This window comes from Lissotriton helveticus, chromosome 8 (assembly GCF_964261635.1).
Source record: "Lissotriton helveticus chromosome 8, aLisHel1.1, whole genome shotgun sequence".
NCBI lineage: Eukaryota > Metazoa > Chordata > Amphibia > Caudata > Salamandridae > Lissotriton > Lissotriton helveticus.
Genome location: NC_136069.1, coordinates 1,309,816,304 through 1,309,828,431, shown reverse-complemented (window position 1 = coordinate 1,309,828,431; position 12,128 = coordinate 1,309,816,304). Strand labels below are relative to the sequence as shown.

The 12,128-nt window shown below is 43.1% G+C and overlaps 1 protein-coding gene across 2 annotated transcripts in view; it reads left to right on the top strand.

Moving 5' to 3' along the window:
- The window catches only part of MED14 (mediator complex subunit 14), a 941,548-nt gene that overhangs the window by 878,547 nt on the left and 50,873 nt on the right, over nucleotides 1–12,128 (top strand). For both annotated transcript variants that reach the window (XM_078658290.1, XM_078658289.1), the window contains 2 exons: nucleotides 6,114–6,293; nucleotides 6,379–6,486. In XM_078658290.1, the coding sequence (XP_078514416.1) occupies nucleotides 6,114–6,293; nucleotides 6,379–6,486 (288 nt within the window). The remainder of the gene's footprint in view (nucleotides 1–6,113; nucleotides 6,294–6,378; nucleotides 6,487–12,128) is intronic.

The window sequence follows — 12,128 nt, the reverse complement described above, 5'->3', positions numbered from 1 at the left end:
GTACAGGTGTACACGTACAACACCATTGCCATGTGGTACTGCAACAAACAGGGTCCTGTGGGGTTGTGGACTCTTTGTCAAGAGGCCCTGCGTCTCTGGTCAGACAAAACGCAGCCAAAGATGCCTAGCTGACCACGAATGGCGTCTCCATCCAGAGGTGGTGCAAGGTTTCTTTCAGCAATGGAGAGAACCTAGGTTAGATCTGTTCGCCACTAAGTGAGCGTGTAATGTCAGCAGTTTTGCACGCTGGAGTTTCCAATGCTGTGCAAACAAATGATGGACGGAATGCTGTACAAATCAAACATTTACCCTCAGTCTAGAGATCTGGGTTGAATCCATTGTTCTTTTGCTCACCATGCCACCCCAGCCAAATGCAAATCATTCTTGACCTTGCCCCTCATGGGAACAGTCCAGCCCGAACCTCCTAGACCGGTCCTCCCTGCACCGGAAACAAGCATTCTGGGACCAGTTTTGGGGTATTACCCCTCAGGCTTGCTTGAATCCAGTGGCACAGCGAGGAAGGGACCCACGCCTGGGCCTACCCATCCTACTTAGGGCAAAAAAGAGTTTCCAAGGTGGCTTTCGCTTGGATATGCTTTGCGTCTTGGGTGGAGCTCGGGCCTCCTGTACAAATTCTGCCCATACCACACCTGCCCAGAGTTCTCAAGAAGATCAGGGACTACCAGTCCAAGTCAAACCTGTGGCTCTGGACTAGGCTCAGAGGGTTTGGTATCCCAAGCTGTTGAGCATGGCCATTGGTACGCTGATCAGGTTGCCATTTAGGAAGTGTCTCCTGTTGCAGCAGCAGGGGAGGGTCCACCACCCAAATCGGTCAACGCTTCGCCTTAATGCATGGAGATTGAGCGGCAACAGTTGACCGCTTTCAACCTTCCAACCTTATTCTGCAATACCTTGTCAGCCTGGCATCCCTCTACCAAGACTGTTTACGCCTTCTATACCACTACAGAGCTGGGTGAGATTGATTTGGATAGCTTTCTGGGAGACGTTGCGTTGGGCAGAGAGCGTTTTTATGTGCACCATTTGAGTTGGACAAGGTGAGAGATGCCATAATGAGTATGCAATCCGGCAAAGCCACAGGCACAGATGGAATTCCGATCGAATTCTATAAAACATACATTGATATTATGGCCCCGGTGCTTAGGGAAGTATACGTGGATGCGCTGGAAGTGGGTCATCTCCCTCCCACTATGAGGGAAGCCCTCATACTGTCCTTGGTGAAGCCAGGTAAGACCCCAGAACTTTGCGACTCATATAGGCCGTTATCGCTCCTTAATTGCGATGCGAAGATTCTGGCTAAACTAATTGCGACGCGTTGAGCCTTTTGATGGAAAACCTGATTTTGCCAGACCAGTCGGGCTTTGTGCCCGGGAGATCCACGTCCCACAATTTAAGAACGCTCTTTGCCATTATTAATACTATTTCCCCGGATCTCTCCATGGCAGCGATTTTGTTAGATGACACGAAGACATTCGATTCTGTGGAATGGAGCTATATCTTTGCAGTTATGTGAAGGATGGGGTTTCCACCTCTGTTTTTATCATGGATTAAACTACTGTATACCATGCCGGTAGCAAGGGTTTTGATTAATGGCCACGTATCTCGGACATTTGACATAACGAGGGGGACTAGGCAGGGATGCCTGCTGTCCCCTCTATTATTTGCTATTGCAGTTGAGCCACTGGCGGCTAAGTTGTGACAATGCCATCGTGATAAGGCCCTACAATGCTTTCAACGTCAAATACTCGTGTCTCTTTATGCGGACGACATTACCCTATATGTTCGTGATACGCAAAACAATCTAAACCCGATACTGCTTGAATTCATAATCTTTGGGAGACTCTCTGGGGTCCAGATCAATTGGAAGAAATCAAGCATTTTCCCGCTCACTGATGCTACAGAGAGATTTTTGTTGGAATATACCCTAGAGTGGTGTGCGGAAGACTTAAAATACCTGGGCATTGTTACTAAGGACAGGGGAGAACTTTCGCGTATGAACTACGGGACAACCATGACCCGAGTGGTGGAGTGCATCTCAAGATGGGTGGCTTTACCTTTGTCCATGGCTGGCCGAGCGTCATTGATCAACATGGTGATACTCCCACAGATTTTGTACCTTTTTTTAAATATACCCTACCACCCAGGAACCCATTTTTTAAGACACTAAAGACTGCGCTAATAAGGCTAGTCTGGGGGGGCGGGGGGGGGGGGGGGGGGGGGGATAAACAGCCGAGATTGCAGTGGGAAGTGTTGACACGGCCATACTCTAAAGGTGGGTTTGGTATACCGGACTTTGAGCTCTATTTCACCGCAGCACAGGCCCATTTTGCATGGTACTGGATTAAACAGCCGAAATATATGCCGCACGTTGCGGCAGAACATTGGCTGGCGCATCCTGTTCCTTTGGATGGAGCATTATTCCTACCGGTGGGTGCAGGTGACCAACAGCCGACCTCACTTTCGTGGACGATTAAAACATGGCAGCGCCTGGGCTGTACGCTAGGGGCACCCATGTTGTATTCACCGCTGCTCCCCCTGACTTACCATCCTAGCATGCGTCTGCTACAGGAAGCAATATTTCATGACTTTAAGCTCAAGACAAACATCACTACGTGGGGGGATTTGTACCATGAGCAGAAATTTCGTTCCATTGAACATATGTTCCCAGAGACGCAGAAAACGCCTCTTGACACTTTCTTGTATATCAGATCACGGCACGGGATACGGTCAATTACACAGGAATTCCCGGACGAGCCGCAGGTATTAGCCCCCCTTCAACTCATGCTGGACAAGATCACACTCAAGAAACTAGTATCTCAGATTTATACATCAGTACACACACAGAAGGAGTTTACTGACACACTGTCAAGGAAGCGATGGGGGGAGGAGTTGGGTACAGCCCTGACGGACGACCAATGAGAGTTCTGCTGTCTACAGACAGAGCGAGTCTCAGCAAGTAGCAGGCTCCGGATCATACATTATACGTTTTTGCACAGGCTCTACTATACACCGGCTAAGATGTACAGATATCAGCTCAGAGCAACTGATAGATGCCAAACTGAGGGAGCTGATTTCCTTCACTTGGCCTGGGAATGCCCGACCATAAATGATTGCTGGAACCAGGTCTTTGCTGCACTACAGGCGATGTTAGATTCCCCTGTGACGCCGGATTCCTTGATGGCTGTACTGGGGTTTGTTAAGCCCATCAGAGCGGAACATCGTAGATTTGTCGCTATGGCGCATCTAATGGCTAAAAGAAGGGTGGCCTGCAGATGGGGTAGGGGGCGGGTGCCCAAGTTCAAGGAATGGTTGGAGGACTTCATAAAATGCCAGGAGCAGCTTGCTACTTATGCGGAACTGTTACCTGTATTATCCAGACCCAATGATATTTGGGCCCCATTGACATGCTATCTAATATCTCACAGAAGGGAACAAACTGAACATGCCATAATATGACAGGTTGGGGATGGGTTTGACAGTGTTCCTGCCTAGAATGAAGTAGGATGAAAGCTTGAAATTTATGAAAAGGTGGGCGCTCAGAAGTGCAATGGCCGGGGAATATATTTGAGGATTGTGTTACTTTTGGATGGATACCGACGAAGTAGTAATATGTTGCGAGGATGTGCCTATGATAATGTGTAAGAGGAACTGTGAAGACTGCACTCTGATACCCCTGCACATGTATAAATATGATACACCCATAATGAAGATTGACAACAGTTGTTCTGTAAGAGCAGATGTATGTGATGTACGCATGGTGTCCATGGAACCAATTGAGATTGCATTAAAATGTGTGATTGTATTAATGTTATGTACCTTGAAAACAATAAACAGACATTTAAAAAAAAAAGAAGACTGTTTACGCCTGCCATTGGGGCAGGTTTGTGGCATGGAGTGTGGAAAAAACAAGTTGACCCTTTAGCTGCTTCCCTTTCTCTGGTCCTTCTTTTTATCCTTGCCGTTGCCAGCAGTGTTCTGCTCTTTGCACTTTAAAGGGCTATCTTTCTAACATCAGCTCTTTTCTGTGGTTGTCTAATCAAACATCCCTCTTCAAATCCCATATTGCACATAGGTTCTTGAAAGGTTTACAACACGTTTCCTCCTTCACCCTTCATCATGCCTCAGTGGGACCTTAATCTAGTCCTAACGTTTCTGATGTACCCTCCCTTTGAACCCTTGTACAAATGTCTTCTCAGGCTCCTTACCATCAAGACAGCCTTTCTGGTGGTAATAACATCTGCCCCTATGGTCAGTGAGCTTCAGGCTTTATCATCCAAGCCGCCATACCTGAACATCTACCCAGAATAGCTGGTTATTCGCACTAGAGCTTTCTTTCTTCATGTTGGTCAGTCCATCACCCTGCCTACTTTTTACGCTATGCCACATCCTTCTACAGAAGAGGAGCAACTTCACCGACTGGATTCAAAAAGAGCGTTGTTGTCCTACCTTGACCGCACTAAAGTTTTCCGGGTGGACAAACAACTCTTTGTGGGGTATATCGTAGCAAAGAAAGGAAAGGTTGTGCAGAAACAGACAATCTCCCAGTGGATCATGCTGTGCATTAAGATCTGCTACTCTCTTGCCCAGAAGCAACCCCATGAGGGTCTGTGTGCTCATTTCACCAGAGCTAAGGCTGCGACCAGTGTGTTTGCATGCTTAGTTTTGGTCCTACATTTCTGCCTGGCAACAACATGAGCTTCTCTGCACACATTCATGAAGCACTACTGCCTGGGTAGTCAGGTCTGTTAGGACGGGCACTTTGCTTGTTCAATCCTGCAGGATTTTCTAGTGTGAATCAGTTTGCAGACTCATCTCCGAGAGGTATTGCTTGGATGCTTGGGGAGAGGATGTAGCCTTACGGCTAGAGCGGTCGACCTCGAAGCTGGGGAACTAGGTTCGAGTCTCAGCAGGGACGCTCAACATCCTGTGATTCTGGGCAAATCACTTAATCTCCCTGCTGCCTAACAAAAAAATGAATGTGTCCATCTGTAACGAAACTGGTGTTCATGTAAAGCGTCCTGATACCAGATATCTTCGGGTTGAGTTTGTGCTATAAACAAACTCCTAAGAAAAGTGTTTTAAAAAGAAGAAAAAAAATCTATTCTAAGGTAAGGAATCTGCAGCTAAAAGTCTCTATCAGATGAACTAGTTACCTACCTTCGGTAATGCCTTATCTGTTAGAGACTCTTATCTAGTCACGTATTACTTACCCAACTGCTCTGCGAATGGAATTCTAGGGACCAAGCTGTTTCCCGTGCAGGGCCCTTGTTTTCCACTCCAGTGGTAAGTGTTCCTCGTGGATCTGCGCTCTGGCATGGAAAGTCACAAAAAGAAATTGACTTCAACAGGCTAGGGTGGCCCCTATATAGACACGTGCATGTCATTTCAGATGCAAATGATGCAACGCAGAGCTGAACGACACAATCTACTGGCGTGCCGTGTACTGCTTACAAAATATTTCCGCATCCAGTTTGACGCCTGGGGATAATTCTGCGGCTATATAGTCTCTCTACCAGATCAGGCGTTACCAAAGGTAAGTAACTTGTTCAGTATGTCAAACGAAGAAGCCGACAAATCCCACAGCTGTCGGCAAAAGCCAAAAAAAAAGGTACTGCCCTAGACGAGGGTATCTCCATTACAGGCATCTTAAGAGTCACATTAAACAAGTCCACCGTCTCAGTTTTCTAATTTGTGTTGTCATAAGTTTTATTATACCACTTTAACTCAACTGAGGCAGCTGATGCAAGGTTTTTCTGAGAATCTACTGTCAGCAAACCTCAATAATCTTAAAGATTCCGACGTGTAATGACTAGAGGAATGTGCTTTAACGAACTGACTGCCTGCCACTAAGAAATTGTCTAAGCTTGTGAATCTGATAAGGAAGTGCCTGTGGAGAAATTTTGTTACAGTTAACCAATATGTTTCTTTTTTTTTTTACAATGCTTCAAAGAGAACATAGTTTGCAAATGAAAATGCTTGCCCTGTCTTTTGCATTTATACATGATCGCTCTGTTTTGTGGTTTACTTCTTAGCATTGCAGTCAAATAAAGATCTTGTCATCAACTATTGCCAACAAACATTCTTTATCTTCATAGTTACAGCTGATCAATTCCAATGAACCGGGTGTTATAATGTTCAAGACTGATGTGCTGAAATGCAGAGTTGCTCTTAACCCTAACACGAATCAGACGTTGCAGCTAAAAGTTACACCTGAAAATGCAGGGCAGTGGAAGCCGGAGGAGTTGCAAGTTTTGGAGAAATTCTTTGAAACAAGGGTATGTAATAGTGTAGTGTACTTATTTTGAATGTGAAGTAGCATTAAACTTTCCTTTGCAAAAGTAACAATATTATGTTTTTTAGGTTGCTGGGCCACCATTTAAGGCAAACACGTTAATAGCTTTTACAAAGTTATTAGGGGCCCCTACGCACATCCTCAGAGATTGTGTACACATTATGAAACTAGAATTGGTAAGTCTTTTCATTTCCATATACAAGATAGCCATAGATCTCATATTTCAGTGTATTTGATTTTCTCTGAATTTCACCAAAGCACCACAACTTAAAGTATTTTGACAAATGAATTATGCACAGCTCATTCAGTGTGTGCTATGTTTAGTGCAGAATGGATTACCACCTCACATTGGAAAGTGAGCCCCATCAAGTGTGTGGATAGCTGTGCTCACCCCGACACCATAAACAACAAAAATCTGGACAAACATGCCCACTGACACCTTATATATGGCATTGGCAGACGTCTATGTCACTCACGCAAGTACCAAGTGTGTTTCATGCCAGCTCGGTTTACTATAATGTATAGTTTCTGTGTAAACAGTGTGCATACCAAGTACACAGTGTACATCAAGGGCTTTCTTCTAGGGGTATATCTAATTTAAAAGGTATCGGCTGTGTATGTGTGCAAGATAGGTTAAAAGTAGGCCATAGCCCTTTGAACGGGCTAGCCTAAAGCTTATGAAAATTATTTTAAATGTGTGGTGTTTCTGGATACACAGTACAAGATGTCCCAAAATGCTTAATACATGACTGTTCTGTAGCATATAATTGTACGCCATCTGAAAGTAGGTGCACACGTTAGAAGTCAAATGGAAATAACAGTAGCAGCATGAAGTGGTAATAGCTTTGGGTAAATCAAGGATTACAATTCTTTAAGTGGTTCCTCCAAAGACGGAAAACACTGAAAGAAGCAATACAATACAGAAAAAGCCTGTTGATAGTAGGCCTTTTACTGTATGCTATCAGAATTTGCTCTCCTGTCCTGCCAGAAGTTCGATCGAGGATGCTGTAATTAGGCCGCAAGCTACTGCTGCAAAGTTTTTGCATTGGTAGATTAGTCTGGGGAAAACCAGCCTTTTGTGGGTAACCCACATTGGTATCAGAAATCTGCATGTACCTGTAGGATTTCTCATTGAGAATGAAGCTTGTCCTTCTCCATCTACACTCTACTTCTTGGGAAGGATAAAAGGCAAAACAGGAACAAATTTCACAAGTGGTTGGGTTGAGATAGGGGCTGGCGCACCAAAAGTTTGTAGCAAAAGTCCTGCATCTATGATTCATCTTGATCATCTAAGACCCTGCGCAGCGGCTTTCAATGGGATGGAGTTGGTTACGTCAAAAGTCACTGAAAAACACTTTATTAAAGGTAACTTAAGGTTCTCTTAGCTCAGATAAAACTAACGTGTATTTGAAAAGATGTTTAGAGGTTATATGCAGTATAGCTATGTCTTTCAAAGATAAGATAGGATAGTAGGAGCTAGCTATCCCCCAGCAGGCAACCTATCCATTTGGCAACAGCCAGAATATATTACCTTGGGCTCCATTATGCCACTGGACTCCATTATGCCACTGGACTCCACATATGATAAGTAGGCAAACTATAACTTAGTGTAGCCATGAGTGACTCTTAACTCAGTGCATGTGAATACGAGGAGCAGTGAGCCTGTGCAGAAAGATAATACTGTTTAAAGTCCATCATCATGCAGACCGCAAAACGGGCTTGCACACTAGCTCAGATACATTTTGTTAACAAAGATTGCGAGTTGCTGAAGAAGGTCTTAGGAAGTAGCATATGAATACATATATAAAAATAGGTAAAGAAACTGGAGAAGAACACCCATTTTAAATAATAAGATCCTACCAGACAATGAGAAGGAACATTTTATTCTATCTATTAAATTGTTCAACTGCTACTTTTTTATGTGACTAAAGAAATCTGAGGGTTCCTACTAATAGTCATACCTAAATAATAACCAAATCACAATTGAAAACAAAGTTTAGATCCCACCTCAGTTACAACTGATGTCTGTGGCGAGATTTCATATTACGACCAGTTTATATACAATCCTGGGTATTTTCCAGGCGACACATTATCATCTATGAGTGTTTTCACATTGTGTTCACGGCTACCTCATATGATGAGAAGAAAATACTGTTGCCTTAGTGTTTTTAGCATATAAGACAAATTAAAGGTTCTTTCAAAGGGCACAAAAAGGAGTGGCTAGCGGAGAATCTTCCTTGGTTCCTCTTTTGTGTTTAATTGCATCTAGACAATATCATTTGTTTGAACTGGACCAATACTGCTATTTAGAAGAGCGAGATACGTGACAGCTAATTTTCACCAGTGCCCATACGCCTCACATTTGGCAGAGGAATGAGCATTCAATAGAATCAAACGCCTTTTCTGCATCCAAAGCAGATACTGTCATACAGAGTTGCAGCAAAATCTGGTGCTTTACCACCATCAACCTATGCAAATTATTGGTGATGGATCTGCCAGGCAAGAGTCTGTCTAGATTAGGCAGAACCAATTACGGCATTATGGCAAGTAATCTGTTAGTAATCAATTTAGCTGAGATCTTATTCTCAAGATTTAGCAATGATAATAGATCTTATTTTCAAAGCTAAGCAGTGATAATGGCCCTGGAGGATTAACAGGAAGCTTACAGATTCCCTGACTTTAATAAAAGTGTAAAGAACACTTCCTAAGTTTTTGATGCGGCACTCCTTGTCAAAAAGCCCCTCTACAGACCCCAAACAATTGTGGAGCTCATATGTCTGCAAATGCCATATAGACGCAACATGTTGCTTGTTATAACGTTGGTGATCAGGTGAACTTCATGCAGAAGTGATAAACCTTCGAGTACGAGGCATGTGTTGGTGTAGTTACACGAGCTTTGCACAAGTCCGCCATCTAGTTTTGGGCTCGGATGATTGCAAGTTGTTTTTTGTTCGAAGACGTTTTTCGAGTCACTATGCTGTGGGACTCCTCCTTTAGGTGATACTGCGCATGAACATCGACTCCATTGTTAGATTGTTTCTTAACGCAGACTGGTTCGGATGTACTCTCTCGTGCTCCGATTCGAGATCCTTTTGTGCTCCCTTCGGTCCACCAGTTGATGCCCCTAACTCAACGGTATTGTCTTGATCGCATAGTTACTCTTAAGTTCCGAGCAAAATGACAATGTGTGCGCCAGGTTTTTCAGTACCCCTCAACGGCCTACGTGCCACACCCCATTCAAATTTGACAGATCTTATCTGAAGATGAGCTTCTGATGGAACGCATTCCATTTCTGTCCGAATTGCCATTCCAAATACCCTCACACAGACCAACATTCGGTTTGCAATCTATGCCTCTCACCCGACCATTGGGTAGACACCTGTGAGGACGTAGGTCATACAGGTGTAAAAAAGACCCTTCTGGACCGACATGCGCACCAAGAAATGCTGCACAGACAAGCAGACAACACACCCATCTTTGCTCAACAGGAGGAGGAATCAGCAGCAGCCCAAGAAGAATCTTTCTCCATCCAAGATTCTGAATCCGAGTCGAAGACCGAACAAAACCCAGTCATCCTTGAGTATATCCAGAAACGTAGGACCGTGAGTGCAACTGCCCTTGATCCAAAGCCAAAAAATCTAGTGTGTCCGAAAAAACGGCTCACTGTCCATCACTGCCTAAATGCCATGGCGCACACTGGCATACAGAGTCTGAAGCTCCACCCTCGGGCTCGGCACCGGAATTTCATTCTACAGCAGGGGCTATAATACAAAGCACAGCAATCAGTTATAATCATTTCCTCATCCCTAAAAATTATATTCTCCTACTTCTTATACACTCACCTCATTTTTGTCTACTAAATGACCCAAATTAATGCTAATCAATAACACAAAATCCACTGTTGCTGTGGAAGTTGTAGACATTTCCAAACAGTTTTTAAAATAAATCACCGTAAAATCATTGCACGCACTCTTTTACAAGTGACTCTACTTCATGATCTAATCCCGGCCGTCAAAAATCATACCTTATTCAGCATTTGGTGGTTGTCACACCCAAATGTCCTGCATGTGCGGTTTCTAAAATTCTTCGTCTGAAACAGTCCGGAGGAATTAATTTGTCTTCCCTAGTTAATAAATTATTCTCTATAGACCATTCATCTGCTGTCTTGCAATATGGTTGTAGAGAACAATCTAACAATTTTCTTTTGGCCAACCAGTTGTCACGATTTTCATAACTTCGCTCAAAATTCTGTCTCTTTTGAGTGCACTTCGCCATGTGTCCGTGTCATTACAAATATCGCAATCTTAAACACTAGCTGTAATGCATTCCTCAACTTCATCCATCACATCCTTTTCATCTGACTCCTCAACAACTGGCATCATTGACAAAAATCTCCTTTCACATCTTTCCCTCCAGCAATGTGAATTACGGTGAATTGAAATTCCAACAGTTTTGTTGCTAACCTTGCTAGTCTTATAGTAGTTTCCTTTATCTTAAGCAAATTTTTCTTCCCCACAAGAAATATTTGAATTTTTCTATACACCACACAGGCTAACATTAATTTTTCTATCACTGAGTTTCTTGTTTCTGCATTTATCATTCTTCTAGATGCAAAGCCAACTGCAAATTCTTTTCCACCCCCTACTTGTGATAGCACCGCATCCTTGCCATAGGCACTAGCAACTATTGTCTCACGACCTTCAACATAAGCTTGTAATGCAGGTGCTTTATAATACATTGCTTATAAGTTCAAAGTTATACTGGCATGTAGAAGTCCATACAAACTCAGCTTTTTTAATTTTATTTTTAACTTTTTTTTTGTAACAATCTGAGATTTTAAACGTTTTCGATGAGTCTAGACAAAACTAACATAACTCAATGAAAGGACATAATTTGTATTTGTCTGTAAGATGAGGTGCTTTGATAATCCCTTCTACAATACTAGGCTTGGGTTTGACTCCTTCACTTGATAACATACGGCCTAGATACTAAACTTAATTTACCGAAAATATGCATTTGTCCTCTATAAAAGTGACTCCATTGTTTTAGTTTTTCAATTTTTTTAATTTTTTTTATTTTGGTAAGCCACTCAAAGACTGATCTCAGACCAATTTTGGTTTGTATAAAAATATTAATAAGTTATTTTATTTCTAGAACCAAGCCAAGCCTGGCACAGGTAAGTGAAATAAATGCTTTTCTGAATCTTATGCAGTGTTTTAAAATTGAATGCAAGTTCAAATGCAATTGATTGAATTACAGGTAAGTAAAATGTCAAAATTACTTTTCAGATTCTCTGCAGTTACTTTTCAGATTACTTTTTAAGTTACTTTTTCTACTCAGTGTGATATGCCTAGATATAAAACTGGGACATTTCCTAGAGAATAGGTAAGTAAAAGTTTTAGTTTTTCAGGTTTCCATACAAGTCAACTCCACACTCGAAACATTTTTCAAGGGAAAACAGTCAATGTATTCATACGGAGAGAAATTAGGTTATCGGCTAACAGGTAAGTACTTGGTTATTGGTGTTGAGTTTCCTGGGTTAGAACAAGGGTTCCTAGAGGGTCATGGATGCACTCTCAATGCACCCTCAGGGGCACTAGGGCGGGGGGGTGCAAAGTGCTGAGGCCCAATGTTATTAAATGGGAATGGGGGACTCCGGTTGGTGGCTGCTAACGAGCAGGCCACAGGGTTGTGGAATCAGAGCTCCTGGTGTTAGGCTCAGAGCAAAGGGGGATCCGAGTTAGCACACAAAGAACACCCGCAGGTGCGGCTGGGTACAGGGTGCTGTTTTGACCTCGGGTGCCCTTTTGGTTTCAAT